Raw genomic sequence first — 16,352 nt, forward strand, 5'->3', positions numbered from 1 at the left:
TGCTGACTAGACACAACTTAATTGACGTTCAAGTGGATGGTGTACTCGTCGCTGCTCTCGTTGACACTGGCGCACAGATATCTGTGATGTGTTCAGAGCTTTGTCATCGGTTGAAGAAAGTACCCACACTGCCCACGTTATCAACCATTCGCGTCCGCATAAGTGTCGCCGACCGCTCCGCGACTGTGCTACTTGCTGTGCTCAAGCAGTGCTCCCATGAACTCATCCTCGGCATGGACTTCCTGTCAGACCATTCTGCCCTGTTTGATTGTGGCAGTGGTGTGCTCCAGCTAGACCTGCCTCTTCACTCTGACGCTCCTCTGCCCACACGTCAACCGCATTTGTGCTCCGTCGATCAAGTTCGATTGCCACCTCAAGCTCAGTGTGTGGCCCAGTGTTTGGGAGTTGACCTTACGTTGGTGTAAACCCATGACAGGACGATGGCGTGCATTTGCACATGCAGAATGGCTGGCACTCGGCAGTGACCCATAACCTGCCATGGACCTGACTTCAAGAGAGTTATTTCACGTTTTAAAGAAAGCAGGAGTGGTGAGATCAGGACAGCAGTGGCCATGAGCAGTGGTAATGCAGGTAGTCTATAGATGGTGGTAGGTATGAGAAGGCCAGTGGACTACGAGAGGAGCCATCTTGGTGGGCAGTAGGGAATAAAGGGTGGTTGTAGGTGCAGCATGTGTGACGCACTCATTGATCCTAACAGGTCTGAGGAAACAAAAGCCACAAGGGGCAGCGTAGACTTTCAGCTGTTATTTACAAGACAGGCTAAGCTGGCTTTGCACCTGTGGTATTCATGACTTGATTAACGTAGTGACTCCTTGGAAAGTGACACTTGAGGATAGCCAGTATAAAGGAAACAAAAGCATTGGAGCAAGTATTCTGTCAGTGGTGTTGACATCATGTCACCTGTTGCTAGTGTATATTGCACACTTTTATTGTATACCTTCAAGTCAGTCACTTATTGCGATGTTTCCTTTATGTGGACCGCTCCAATGTTGTTGCTTTCCAGGGTGTGTTTGTGCAATTGTGCCAACACACGAAGCACACAAAAACGTTCTGCCTGGTTTGGATTTGCCCAAACCTATTGTTCTTTTTTTTTATCTGTTACCAGACTGTTGTAACTGTCTGCTGTTGCAAGGTTTTGTGTTTAGCTTTGTGGCACTGTTAAAAATAAAGTGCCTCTCGGTCTGTGCAGTCCCAAGACCACTACCGAGTGCTCGGTCTGCAGGGAAAACGTTATGCTGCCACCGACCACGACATCAAGAAAGCCCGTAAGAACTGCTGCTGACCTTTTTGTGGCAATTGCATGCTATAAATTGGAAAGAAAGAAAAATAGTTTTGTTGGGTTGTTTGTGGATGTGTCCTGCCAGACGGAAGAACATGCTACTATTGAATAACTACAGTGCCTATTGTTTGGCAAATTGGTAATGATCTTGTTTTCAAAGCATTAGAACCAATGAGAAAACGTTCTTGATTGCTCTTTCTTTCAATTTCTTGTGTCTGTGTGCATAGTTGTGATGAAAAAAAACAACAAATGAACAAAGAATGACTGCATGTAACTTTATGGCAACTATGTGACTTAAAAGAGGTTGTTTTAATTCAGCCTTCTTATTGAATAATATTGATTCTTATGGTTTGTGGACTGAATATTGAATGGGTTGAGTTGAAGTGTACTGGACTGAAAGATGATGAATTGTAAGATGAAGAAATGAAAGCAAAATGTAATAGTTGTCAAATTTGATGTCAACCATATGTGAAGTTGTAGAGCCATAAGCTTTACGCTTAAATTTTTTTGTTTAATTTCTCATTTGGGGTTGACTTGCATTTAAAAAAAATTAGATGCACTGAATAAATATTCTTTCACCTGTCACTAGAATTGTGCTTACTCATTTAAGTGCAAGAACTGCCTTTCATATCGTTTCAGCATATCATTGTGCAATTCACAGTTACAGATTTGACAGCTTATAATTTTATGTGTCCAGAGCCAGCGCAACAGAGCATTTGGCACAGCAGTGACTCTCACGGTTCCTCTCGTGAAGACTGCTAGCTCATGGCTGTCTTAGATGGCAGTATAAAAAGTATCGAATGTCGCCATGCCACCCTCATTGTTGTTGTCATTGTTGTCATCATATTGTCATTGCTGTGCCATTAACTGCTTTGCACAGTAAGTGACGTATGGGTCTTTATAGGGGTTGAAGTTTTCATCATTTTGACCTACCTTTGAGTCATGAGAATGGTTTGATTTGGCTACTGCAGACCGGCGCAAGGTATTGCTGCACCACCCGGACAAGCGGCGAACAGAGGGCCAGCAGGTCAGGGACCTGGACCGTGACTACTTCTCCTGCATCACTAGGGGTGAGCGACTGAATCGCACTGGGCACTCACACACTCTTTTTTATACTGAGCAGGCAACTCGGCAAAAAGCCAGCAAGTGTACTGTGACCACTGGTGATCAGGAATGTGCCACTTCGCTTATTCAGTGATAGATATATTTTGCAACATGAAAGTATGAGACCTGATGTTACATTGACTTACATGATGCATGCCTGTATCTTTCTTTCCTCTCTATGGGTGATGCACTATTCTTTGTTAACCAATGTGTGAAGTGATCTCTTGCCTTTGTAGCGTTGCCTGCTGTGTATGAAACAGAGTACAGTGGAACCCTGCTGATAGGTTCCTCGTTCATATGTTTTTCCTGGTATAACGTCGCTAAAGCCTGATCCCGGCATAAGGCTCATAGATACCTATGTATTGGAATCCTCTTAGGCACATCATCGTTCCTGCAATGTTCTCACGTATTATGTTGCGACATTGGTGCATATTTACAAAAAAGTATCAATTGTACCGTCTACACTCAACTTCCATTAATTCAATCCTGACGGGATTGACGAAACTGGTCAAATTATTCGGTGGGTCGAATTAAACAAAAGACAGAAAAAAAAACTCCGAGACATGTGGTTAATTTAGGTGACAATGTGTTACGCATTGCCTTTAAAGTTAGCTTCGCCTTAATGCAGGCGTGTTATGTGGTGAAGCGTACAAAGTGGGGAAATGTGTCACTGTTACCTGGCATAGCACATGTTCCTTAATTTACACTCGCACATGTGCCGTCTCAGGTCACAGTACGATCACCGAGATGTGTAATAATTATTGCCAGGCCTTCACACATTTAGATAGACTTTGTCGGCTTTAAACGTTCCCCTCGACTTTCTGAGTTTATTTTACTTCTGTCCTTTTTGTTGCTAGTTTTCCTAAATCACACATGATTTTCTCTGCTTCTTGGTGCACGGTCTGTGCATGTATGTCTAATTAAGGAATGTGTCCAACGTTAACGTTCACGCATAGTACAAGACACGCCTAGTGTGCAAAGCGAGGGCTCAAATCACCACAGCAGTATTATGCCTAAGGGCAAGCTTTCGAAAAAAAAAAAAATCGCCACAGCAACGTGAGAAAAGACTCTGAATGGCTACCAGTATGCTTATTAGGTGCCTAGGGGCTCGTACTGCGACCTTAGACGGCGTGTGCGGGCCTGTGTAGTTAAGAAACGTGTATTCTGTCCTGTGACAGTCGCCCCTTTTCATACTTGCTATGCTTCACCACAGTAAATTGCACATACTTTGCTGCATAACATGGATGTATTGCAGCGAAGCTGACCAGTCAAGTTCGAATTTTCGGCGAAAGCCCATTTTAACATAAAAATAATGGAAGTTTGGGCCCATACGAATGTACGATCGCTGGCTGAAACTTCGGTCGGAATCGAATAAACTGAAAAATCTAAATAACCGGAGTCGAATTAATGAAGCCAACTGACTGCACTAGACACTCTAAATCTGCACACTTTTGACCACGAACAATGTGCACTCTGGCACACAATGGTCTTGGCGGGTGGGATCTTGGAGTGAACTTCGGGAATTTCGAGCACCTTACAGCTTGCTGCTCAATATTAGGACTGCACCTGCACGAATGGCTGCAGAAACGAGAAAGAATAGCTACCGTATTTACTCGAATCTAAGCCGACTCCGATGCTAAGCCGACCCCCCAAAAGTTCGAAGCCAGAAAAAAAAAAAAAACTTACCTCGAATGTAGGCTGAACAAAAAAGCGAGTACAGCATTCGCAAAATGAAACAGCATTTATTAAATATGAACATGCTGAGCTTATTCTACGTCACCATCGCTGCCAGCCACGTCGCTATCTTCTATCTTAAAACAGTGCACTATTTTCAGTACCATCAAGCGCATTAGAGATGCTGCACTTTTTGAAGGAGCGCACAATCAATGTTTGCCATCCTCGTTGCGGTGCACGCAAAAAGCATCTCTCGTGGCCCCCTCTAACGACGGACATTTTTCTTATCGATGCCGAAGTCCCGCCCGGCTTAAACGTTTGACGATGCCTGTACGGCTCGCACAACCACTGTATTTACTTGATTCTAATGCGCCCTTGATTGTAACGTGCACCCGTTTTCCGTGACAACAAAAAAGTCCTACAGTACCACGCACCTCATGCTTTAAAACATAAATACAACTTTCTGTCATTTGGAAAAACAGATTTCCTCCACTGAAGTTGTGTTGAATAAAAAAAGTCGCAGTTTCACCCGAAAGGCGAAGCCTCGAATACGATAGCAAATTAGTGGACCTCTATACGAAGTGTGGATAGCAGTTGTATCGGCCGTATAAACTTGCAAACATTCGCTTACTAAATAAATTAACAAGCACGGTGTCGCGCGCGCACGAGCAAACATGAACACATCTCGCTCGTTGACTGAGGAAACGAACTGTCAAAAAGCTGGAGTGACGAAGCGCAGCGAGTGAATTGAACTGTGCTAGCATGCCTCTCGCTTCAACGTGACCTATAAGCGGCAAAAACTCGGCGCACCGCTGACTTTCCCCGTTGCAGATTGCTTTCCACATTGGTGCCAAGGCGATCGTATCGCCGAAGTGGATCGTAACAGATTACGTCCTGCTTCGGTCCACTGAAACTGCTCCGCTTTGCTTTGCTGGCGAAAATCCTCTCCTTCTGTTTACGCCAATCCCACACGCAAGTTTCAGATTCTCCGAATGCCCTTGATGCCGCCTGATTTCCGTCCGTCTCCGCATACATGATCACTTTCCTTTTAAATGTGGCATCATGATGAACTTGGTACTTCATGCTGATAGAGCAGATGCAGAGAACGTGAATACCGACGGTAGACTATTGCCTAAGCACGTGTACTGCAGCACACGGAGGAAGCTATGGTAGCTAGGCTAGAAAGTAGCTAGGCTCGACGCGCGTGCGAGGCGGCCATTTTGAAATTCCGACGGCTATATGGTAACGCAGATGTAGGGTCGTGTTAAAAGTGCGCATTAGATTCGAGTAAATACGGTATTCGTTAGAAAGCGGCCACTATTGTTTGGTGCCATTACGATAACGCCACACGGCGCGCCGATGCTACATCATACCTAGAGTTACTGTATAGGCTCTCTTTAAAGAGAGTGCGTGCATTGGCTGTACTTTCGTCTATCTGTAGTGACAGCATGACAATGGTCGAAATACGGTCTCCGGCAAGCGTATATGTGCGCAGCAATGTGTTGGCACTCTTGGGCCATATTCTTGTACAGTCACTTTCGAAGATGATATTGTCAGTTTAGTAGCTCCAAACAGTGATCCTGGCACTGTGATAAGACAGTGTGCTTGGCTCTGTACCAAGAGAGCATGTGCTCGGAGATGCCGACGTGTCTAGCGTTAGTCTTGTGAAAAATAAGGTATGCATGAAAGTGACAATCCAAGAATACGGCACACCGTTTTTTGGCCACCTATAGAATAAGTCGCTCGTTCTCTGCTGACTCCGATATTTAGGCAGTCTGCAATGAGTCTGCATTATCGCTTGGCAGCTGAGCTGCATTATCGCTTGGCAGCTGAGCTGCATTATCATTTGGAGGCTGAGCTGTGCTTAGTGTCGCTGTTTTAACATTTTACAGCATGTTCGTGTGATTTTAACGGTATGTTCGCACAGTACATTTCCCCGGTATGAAGGTAGTTGTTTTTTTCTTGCGGTCCCATGGAAAATGGATTAGGGGGGCTCCACTGTAAACTGATCAACAGTGGGTGAACATAGGATGCATCAGGTTGGGGCCACTGTTTCGGCAAAAGACCGTCTTTTGTCGTCTTTGCCCTTGGTCAGGGCAAAGACGAGTCCCCTTGCCGAAAACAGTAGACTTCCATTAGATTTTAAAGTGAGAATGGTAGCTCACAATGAATTATTTCAGTATTTACCCGATTCTAACGTGCACTTTTTTTCCAAGAAAATTCGTCCCAAAATTGCTTGGTCAGTGCAATCTGATACGAAAGCACAACCATTACCGCAATCGCGCCGTTCATAACAGTCGGAGCCGACCTAGCATGCCTCGCTGTGCATGCCTCGCACCTTTTCTTGTTTACACGGGATCTAGCTGCCAGAAAACGTATCATACGATCGCAGTTTGGCGATATGCCGAAGGATTGTGTTTTCTGGGAACCTATGAACAGCTAAAAAAGAATCGTAACTGTATTGGGTCAATTTTTTTGTTCTCGATTGTAAATGACAAGGACACAGCTGTGCGTTTCGTTTGTGCTGCACTGTACGTAATGCCATGCCAACTAGCCAGCCCATCAGTCCATCCTGTTGAACATGAAATCAGCAGACATTGAAGCCAATTAAAGCAAAGGGTTGCAAAGATGGGTTGAAGTGACTTTGACATATATTTTGAGCTCGTTAACCTTTGGGAAGGGTATTGGTGCTCTCATATGAGTGCCCTCACCTCGAGGCAACATGGGGGTCCCACTCCTACAAAGGATTTAGTGAATAGGTTGCTAAGGTGGTGGACAGTAAGCAGGCAAGTGTTAACACACTGCTCTAACACGCCTCCTTTTCCCAGTTGTAAGCAACATGTGGGAGTTGGGTCGTCATCTCAAACCACGAGCACAGAGAGACAAAGCAAAGGAACCACCTCAGGCTGACTGTCGTCGTTAATGCAGTGAGCATCGAAGCAATGCAACGATACACGGTATTGGCACCTCCAAAGCACGTCACGTTTAAGGCGTGTATGCCAGCTGGGTCCATCTTCTGCACTTCCCTCGGGACCCAGTGACCCAAGTTGGTGCCACAGAGGTTCACTTAAGAGCAGCGCATACCTAGTGGCCACGTTTGCTTACGGTTGTTCTAGAAACCGGTTTCTTCAGCACAGCAGCCCTACCCTTGTTACATTTGTTGATCTCTAGAGGTGACCACACATTGGGTGCCGCTGCACTATCTCCAAAAAGTGTGAGGACCACGAGTTTGTAGCGAATTGATTCACATTGGTGCACCGACCAAGGTCATGTGAGAGAGAGCAACCAGTACCCTTAGCAACCGTCGCTAGAAGGAAAGTACGCGAGACTTCCGCAACATGCATGCTCATGTGTGCATTTATATGCTTGTGGAACTGCGTGCTACGCCACGTATGTTGTGACGCTTGACTGTGACTTTAGTGATTACTAGTGCAAGAAATGCATGAGGATAACGGTGTCTAAGCAGCGCAAATCGCTGACATTGGAGCGGCTGTCACAATGCATGTGACTAGGTTTTAGACTCGGTGCCTTTGTGTAACGGCATTTCCTTGGCTCTGTGTGCCCATAGATGCTCGACGTGGCGGGGGCTGAGTCGCACAATATCTCACAATAGTGATCTACCGAAAATACTGCTCCTGGTATCTTGAACGTTTGCGAGAAATTTAGCGGCCACTGGCACCTATATTGAAAAATTCTTTGTATAGTCTATGCAGGGCCAGGGGCCTATACTTATGTGAATTCACTTGTCTCGATACTCCCTTTATCCCAAAGTTTTCCTGTTTTTACAACTTCGAGTTAACAGGGTTTTAATGTAGTTGTATCATGCCTTAGTAGAATTGAGGACAGTTAACTCACCCTATGCCATCCCTGCACACACCTGTCAACATCCCTAGAAAATTGCTTTACATTTGCCAGCCTTCCAGATCTCCTGATTCTGCTTGCATGTTGGCTTTTTCGCAGCGTACGAAATACTGGGCAACCCTATGCGGCGACGTTCCTACGACAGCGTGGACCCTGAATTCGACGACGACATCCCAACCAATTGTGCAGAGTCACGGAACAATTTCTTCGCCACATTCCGGCCAGTCTTTGAGGCAAATGCAAGGTGAGGCAACACAGCTTGCTGTATGTCAAAGATGGATTCTTATGCATGCTGTGTTCTGGGGATGTGTTCTGGCTACTGAGCATGAGGTTCTGGGTTCAATTCCTTACCACAAAAGCCACATTTCATTACAAGAATAATGAAAAGACACTTGTGTACTTAATTTTTGGTGCAAATTAACTGCTGATGAGTATAGTGGTCACTGGAATTTGTACCAATACAGCTCAGGTCACTTATGATGCTTATACGCAGCTGCGTCCGTGTAGTACGTATTGTACCTAGGGTTATTGGAGTACGTCAACTGAATATGTTTTGTGCGTGCTTTGCACCTTTCCTTGTTGTACTTGGGATGCATGTTCTTGGGAATCGGAGCTACTGTAATTTTGGATCTCACCAAAGGAAGTTACCTCCCCGTATGCAGAGGCGACCGGCAGTGCTACCAAAGGAGGCACACCCTGGAAGTCGTGAACGCGATCTGCCAGCAGCAAATAACTGTGGGATTCCCCACCTTGGCTGAAATGTTAGCAGTGGCGATCATTCTCGCTCACACAGAATGTTTGCAAAGCAACGGTGCATTGAGCAGACGACAGTGACTCTGCCTACGAACTTGCCGCAGTCCATGGGCACACCCAAAAAAGCCGGAGCTTCAGGATAAGGCAATGGCCACTATTTTAGCATTTTTTGCATCACTCTCAGCACTTGCCATAGCATCCACTGGACCCACTCTTCCATTCTAGTACACGCTAGACAGCGATAAAGTGCTGTCTGAGAGTGATGACAATTGACATTAAGTAACATTAAAGTAAATGAAGTTCTGTTAGGCCTAACATTAAGAGACGGGAAGAGAGCGGTGTGGATCAGAGAGCAAACGGCGATAGCCGATATTCTAATTGACGTTAAGAGAAAGAAATGGAGCTGGGCAGGCCATGTAATGCGTAGGTTGGATAACCGGTGTACCATTAAGGCACAACCACAAGGGAGAAATCTTCTACAGATATTCGTCGTTGGCGCCAACCGATGTCACGCGGTGGTGGCCGGCGGCATAGAGAGCAATATGCCGCCAGTTCACGCTTGCTCGGTGCCACAAGACCGAGCATGCCAGACTGCAGCGCCGACGCCGGAAGTGGTGGTAGACGCAAAAGGCAAGCAAACTATGGCCTCCGAGACGGCACGACGCGCAATGTGAGCGAGCTTGGTGGCCATTTACAAAGCGAGCTTCCGGCATTGCCTGGAAGTGCATCATCTGCGTCCTAAGCAGCCGATCGCTTGGGCGAGCTCCGGCCATTGCAAATGGTGCAGCTTTGTACAATATCAGTGATATTGTTCTCTTTCCAGACAGGGACATGCAAGGAATGCTGAAGTGCATGCTTAAGGCCCGTCCACGTTACCGGTGCGACAACTCACCGCACGCTGTTTGCCGTTCTTGGGCCTCCGTTCGACGGCGGTTTCGACAGAGCTTGGTGGCCATTTACAAAGCGAGCTTCCAGCATTGCCATCTGCGAGTGCATCGTCCGCGTCCTAAGCAGCCCATCGCTTGGGCGAGCTCCGGCCATTGCAAATGGTGCAGCTTTCTACAATATCATTGATATTGTTCTCTTTCCAGACAGGGACATGCAAGGAATGCCGAAGTGCATGCTTAAGGCCCGTCCACGTTACCGGCGCGACAACTCGCCGCACGGTTTTTGCTGTTCCCAGGCCGCCGTTCGACGGCGGTTTCGCCCGCGAGCGGCAAGATTTCCTTGCCGTAGACAGGGTGGGACCGGGACCAATTTGTGTGGCAGCTGTACAGCGAAGTGGCCAATCAGTGACTGGGAGTGGTCTCTCTGGCACCGACGGCAGCCTCACCGCCGCTGACCGTTTGGCGCCGCCGATATTGTCGCTAGGACTTTTCCGGCTCACTCGAAAGCTAAAGCTGATGGCGCTTCGGAATTATTCACGGACGCTGTATTTTCTCACCATTGTCGCTCTTAGCTATAATTATACACAAAGAAGAACATGCGCTGATATTAGCGGCGCCGTCGGCTGCGATGCGGGCACAGCCAAGCCGGTCGTCTGCCGTCGGTAACTGTGCACTGCAGCTGAGCTCGACAAGTATCGGAGCTCTCGTTCGTGTTTAACGTTCGACAGTGGGTATCATTTTCCATACCATGTACAATTTACGTGTCACATTATTGTTATGAGTAACAGGCCAGCGGCGAAAGAAAAGAAGAGAAAGACGATTTGAACGGAGCGTTCTGAACGGCGCGAGCGCGCGAGGCGCATGAACCGAGGTGTGGTCGAGGCAGAAGGGAGGTTGAGCTGGCATTATTGACGTGGCTCTGGGCCGGGAAGGTTGCATCGTCAGCTACGCTCTGGCGACGGGAGACTTGGAGGTCCGGCCAAGTCCGGGCAGTCCGAGGTGCGACCGTCGACCTCGGAGACGTTCGAGCGAGGCTACTTGGACCAGCTGCCGCATCACATGGCCGGGCACTCCAGAGAGGATCCCCCTTCTTCGGCAGACCAGCGCGTTCGATGATCCCTGGAACGCCACGTCGGCACATCGGGAAAGAAGCTGGATGGAAGCGGCGGCCGAGCACGTCGCTAGGCCTAACCCATCGAGCCTCCCTGCCACGTCAGCAACAGCGACCGGGTTATACAGGCTTTGGAGGCGAACAAGTTGAAGGACCGACTGCAAGGCAGCAACGACTATGCAACAGTCGGCAAAAGCAACGACATTGAGAAAGGACCAACGAGCAACAGCGACAAACTGAGTGAGAGATATCTATTCTTGTAGGGAGATACCAGTAGGCCAGAGTTGCCTGACTTTCGTGTAGGAAATGCCCAGAGCTAACATAGAGGAAATTAGGGGCATGTTTATTGGTTTATATAAGGTTGTATTTTTGTTAGCATTTATTTATTCATTGTGTTTTAGTTAAGTGTGTACTTGAGTTTTAGTTTGAGGTTTTTTGGTTTTGAGTGTGATTAAAAATCTGCTTACTGTGTTGCCATGCGTCTTCCAATCCCATCTCTATTAACACCCGCACGCCCCCGAGATCAGTGACACAAAAAACATCACAATTATCTAGCGGAAAGTATTTTGCTAGGAACAGAAGCTGCAGCCGCTGTTTGTGCTCAATACTCAAAATTGCCACGCGACTGGCCGCTCGAGGCACTTTGCTTGTATTCGCAGGCTTCTTTCACGCTCGGAAAAGCACTTTTATGTAGCACGTATATTGAGCAACAGGAAGCTGGATCGGGAGTTTTTCATGCTGCATTCCAATTTTCTAATTTACACTTTTAATGCAATAATGTTTGAGTTGATTAATTAATTAAGACTAATTATGTACTTAGGCAAACTGCGCAAAATAACCTGAGTATCTCTAAGCGTCGGCAAACAACCTTACCTTGGTTCTGTTCAGCTATGTGGCATTTTCCTATCTTGGTGCATAATAGTCGGGACACCCTGTATAAGCTATGCATTTCTTTGGAGAAAGTGACAGTCGTATTATGCGCTGGCCTAACCCCAACTTAAACCCCAACTTTAAGTTGGCCCACCCCCACATTTCATTTGGCTCACACCTACTATAAGCGTCCCCATGCATTTTCTATGGAGCCCTTTGGGTATTCCCTCTGATCAATTTTTTTTAATTGTTCCTTATCACTTACAAAGCTACCAATCATTTACATTTATATTATACTGATTAAACATTTTAATTTTGCAAATTACGCATTTTTGTGCAGACACAGGGCATTACACTTTTCGCTTGACGGACCTGTGGCAGTTGCCAAAGAATGTTTACGCAATAAAAGTAGTGCTTAGCTGTCGACTTGTAGCCGCTTGTTCAACCCGGTGCAAGATACGTCAGCATATCGCATGCTCAACACAAGCCAGGCTTCACACCTTCGCAGACCAGCGTGAGCACTCAAATCTCCGAACAAATTTCTTCAGGACGCAACAAATTCACCACCCGGAAGCGCTGCCGGTAGCGCGACTCGATCGTAGTGCTGTTAGTTCTTGCGACCGCCATGGAACCCATGTTTTCAGCGGAGCTGTGAAACTGAGTTGGTTCTATTAACGGTTGGGCCGAACTGTCGTCTACTTTGGACACCTCTCGCGTGGCAGACGTTCTACGGCGCTGGAGGCCGGTTTGCCGTTACAGCATGCTTGCAGCTAGCGTGGCTGGCGTGGAGTCGTACGGAATCATGCTAGCTGCGTGATTCGCTTGCAGCTAGCGTGCTTGCTAGCTGCATGCTTGCAGCTAGCAAGCACGGCAGTTGCTGGTGATGCTATCCATGCTATGTCACTGGTGCTACGTTTTTCAAAACTACAGACAACCAGCTGCATATGTTTGCACTAGAGCTACGGCCAATTTTTATGAAGTTCTAAAACTACAAGAAGTCCTTATGAAGTAAAAACAATTGTTCTGTTAGCGCAACATTTTGCAAAACTGGCCGGCTAAATTCGCGGCCAAAGATCTGGCCACATTGCACCACACTTGAAATACGTCGAAGCCGAGAGTCTCTTGTGGTTGAAAGCCGTCAATAAACCTCGTTGAGCGTCCACGCCAGCGTGCCGCCGGCCGACGACGAAAATCCGTCGAAAATCTGTTCCTTGTGCCTTTCGAGTTACAGAAAAATTGGTTCCTTGTGGTTCGGCCTTTAGAGTTACAGAATGGATACCAAGAGAAGGGAAGCGCAGTCGCAGATGGCAGAAAACTAGGTGGGGTGATGATGAAGTTGGAATCGGCTACCGCAAGACAGGGTTAATTGGAGATTGCAGGGAAAGGCCTTCATCCTGCAGTGGACATAAACACTGATGATGATGATGTTCAAATGAAGTTCCATTCTGTGATGGTAAAGTTCGTTGGTTTCTCTTTTTCATATTGCCAGAATTGAAGGCATGTAGCTACATTTTGCTATCTAAATACTCAGGTGCATCTACTTTGTTTAGGAGCTCTAATGCCATTTTTACGTTAGTTTTCTACTTTCAACCCATAAAGAGAGGGTGCGCTTTCAATTCGGGGATGCGTTGGAATCGGGGCAAAGACTGCCTAATGAATCAGCTGTGCGTTTTGGTGTTTCTCCTGCCTCTTCTTTAATTCGAACCACCGGATAATTCGACCAATTTTGTCTATCCCATCAGAGTCAAATTAAAGGATTAAAGGAATTGGTCTGTATATAGTTGTTGGCAGCCTTTTGGAAATTAGTGGCATGGCCATACAGTGGAACCTCGATTATACGTCCCCCGGTTATGCGACGACCCACATTTTACGACGAATTGGTCTGGTCCCGGCAAAACCCTCATACAAATAATGTAATAATAACCTAGATTATACGACTCAAGTTTACGCCGATCCGCCTTGCACAACGCCTCTCTGATACTGCCCGTGAAAAAAAAAAAGTTCTAAGCAGACGCAGGCTGGCACGTAGGCATACTACAGGTGGCTGATAACGGGTGTGCAATACTGTATTTACCCGAATGTAACGTCACCATGATTGTAATGCGTGGGACGACTTTCCAGTGACGTGAAATAAAGAAAATAAAACCGCTAATGAAACACAAGATGAACGGAAAAATAAATGGTACCTTTATTCAAGGAATTGCAATTCGGAAACATTCTCTTGACTCGTCATGGTCGTCTGAAGAGGAGACGGAGCTTTCTTTGGGCAATCTTCTCAGGCGATCACTTTAGCGAAATTTCGCGTGACTCGGCACTGAAAGTATCCCCGACAAGTGTTTCTGGCACTGTCCTAAGCTCACAATCAACACCAAGAGAGCTGTTGGCAGTATACTTCAAGGGGTTCGTGAAAGCGAAACTATCTCCAAAAGTGATCACCCTAGAATGAAGTCACCTTCCGTGCCGTCGAGCTTGTTTGAGATTTAAGTACTTCTTAAAAGACCGCACAATCATTTTATTTGGGGTCAGTACCAGGCCGCTTCATGTTGCACAGAGCCTCTTCAACTGGCCTCGCACTTAATGTAGGCCTGCCGCTGGTCCCGCCATCCGCAAATCATAGACTCCTTGACATCGAGAAACCGAGCTGCGGCGGACTTTCCCAGCTCCTTGGCCATCAAAATTGCTTGTCTCTTGAAGCGACCGTTATACCGAATTCTCTGCATCGCCATAACATCGCGAATGAACGGAGTCGAACCGCAAAAGGCCGTAGGGTATAGCAGCATCGTAACCAGATGCAAGCACTGTAGCACAGCAAAAACAGCGTCGATTCCAACCAAAAACAAGTTCTGACTTCAGTCGACTTGTCTGTGGATTGGATTGAGACGTAAAGTTATAGGTTGCCAACGGGGGATTAAAAATCTTGGGATTTAGAATATTTGTTTTAAAATGGTCAATTTTGCATTATCATTCGAATATAACGTGAGGGTTGAGTTCAAGCAACAAAAATCATAAAAAGAAAAAAAACCTAGCATTACAATAAAATAAATACGGTAATTTTTTAATAATTTAGTACAGTTAAACCTGCTTATAACAAACCTCCATATAACAAATTCCTGGATATAACGAAGTTTTTGTATTCCCCGCCGTGACTCCATAGAAGCAAATGTATTTGAAACCTCTATGTAACCAAGTGGCAGCGGGAGACCCCCTCCAGATCGCTTTCAAGATACGGCGGCCGCCGCCGAAGTAAACGCCTCCCTTTCTCGCCTCCCCCGCCGTGCCTAACGCAGAAGCACGCTTCCACTCCCCTCCCCCCTTCTCCCTCGCGCGCGCGAAATTGAGTCGGCTGACCCCTGCAAGCTCTTTCACTCGCACACACAGCGTACGCACGCGGCGACGATGTTGCCGTGTTTGGACTTTACACGGAACCTCAAAGCGACGTCCACGGGGACGGCACAAATGCGCTCTGCAATAAAATGTGCTTCTGCGCGGTTACTACTCTGACGGCGACAGCGAATTCGCACCTCTTACTGGCAGCTTCTCCACGTTACCGGGAACTTATCTCGAAGGCCATGCTTTTGTGCGTGGCAAATCGGCAGAAAATACGTCATGGTGGCCATGTTGTAAGTTCATTATCGCTGGCGACTGTCGTCCGGGCGTCGAAACTCGAGAATCGAACGTCTGCGCACATGAGATTTTGCCGATTTTGTGCCTGCGCGTGTAGAACAACAAAAATAGTACGCACTAACCATTTGGTGGGCAGTGAGTGACTACGGCTTAAAGGGACACTAAAGGCAAATACTAAGTCGACGTGGACTGTTTAAATACTTTTCCAGAAACCTCAACACGCATTGTCTCGTGCAAAGAAGAGACTTAGTTTACAAGAAAATTGGATCTGAAGGGTCCAAGTACCTTTATTGCAATTCAAATCACCCGCCACGCCAACCGAGAAGTGGTGACGTTGCATACGCCATTTTCTGCCGTTGGTGAGTGTAACGGCGCCCGACAGATGGCAGTACGGTGCGCCGCTGCAGCTTATTTTGGTAAAGTGGCGTAGACCCATGGGTGTTCTGTGGTAGACCGTTCAGGCATTCCGCGACGTCGCATGGAAGTGGAATTCTCTGCTACTTGCAGTTAGTGCGAGGTTCGCGAGCCAGAAAAACAAGCGCAACACTACACGATAACAGAAAAACTGAAACGCGAAAGTGCGGGCAGCGCAGAGTCGAGCGAAGACGAAACCTTTTGACCGCCCGCGTCGTTGTCAACGGTGTAATATCAGTTCTTTTTCGTAAAAGTGTAATAGAACTGGTGAAGTAGTATTTTCTTTCTTCTTATAATACAGTACAATGATGTTTTTATAACGAGTGGTTCAGTACTAGAGACAGAATTTAAATGAGGAGTGCCTTCGTCATCGGGCGAGTACTTGAATATCCCGGGGGAGTCGCTAATCGTGTCCTGCATTTACCTTAATTTCTCTATTACTAAGGCTCTGCTCGCGATAATATTGACGCTTTAGAGATACTCGTGCAATAATACATCACTTTAGCTTAACTTAGTATTTCAATGGGGGCTGGGTGGGGGAATCTTTGCGACTACGTTTAAACCGCAATTATGCATTAAGCGGGTATGTATTAACAAGGTTTGACTGTACTATCGTTACTTCGTATAGCTGTCTGCTAATTTGCTGTCGCAATCACAAAGACCTTCGCCTTTCAGGCGAAACTAGGACTTTTTTGTTCATTGCAACTTTAGTGTATTGGGGGTAAATCTTGAGCGATAGTACATACGGTAAGCG

The 16,352-nt window shown here is 46.6% G+C and overlaps 2 protein-coding genes and 1 long non-coding RNA gene across 3 annotated transcripts in view; 2 read left to right on the plus strand and 1 right to left on the minus strand.

Moving 5' to 3' along the window:
* Positions 1 to 16,352, plus strand: part of LOC125947444 (uncharacterized) — a 313,859-nt gene that overhangs the window by 39,654 nt on the left and 257,853 nt on the right. The window lies entirely within an intron of this gene.
* The window catches only part of LOC125947445 (uncharacterized), a 313,443-nt gene that overhangs the window by 39,627 nt on the left and 257,464 nt on the right, over positions 1 to 16,352 (minus strand). The window lies entirely within an intron of this gene.
* The window catches only part of LOC119461787 (dnaJ homolog subfamily C member 2-like), a 111,975-nt gene that overhangs the window by 10,700 nt on the left and 84,923 nt on the right, over positions 1 to 16,352 (plus strand). Inside the window, exons 3-5 of the mRNA XM_037723164.2 lie at positions 1,211 to 1,286; positions 2,272 to 2,370; positions 8,039 to 8,183. Coding sequence (XP_037579092.1) covers positions 1,211 to 1,286; positions 2,272 to 2,370; positions 8,039 to 8,183 — 320 coding nt within the window. The remainder of the gene's footprint in view (positions 1 to 1,210; positions 1,287 to 2,271; positions 2,371 to 8,038; positions 8,184 to 16,352) is intronic.

This window comes from Dermacentor silvarum, chromosome 8 (assembly GCF_013339745.2).
Source record: "Dermacentor silvarum isolate Dsil-2018 chromosome 8, BIME_Dsil_1.4, whole genome shotgun sequence".
NCBI classification, from domain to species: domain Eukaryota; kingdom Metazoa; phylum Arthropoda; class Arachnida; order Ixodida; family Ixodidae; genus Dermacentor; species Dermacentor silvarum.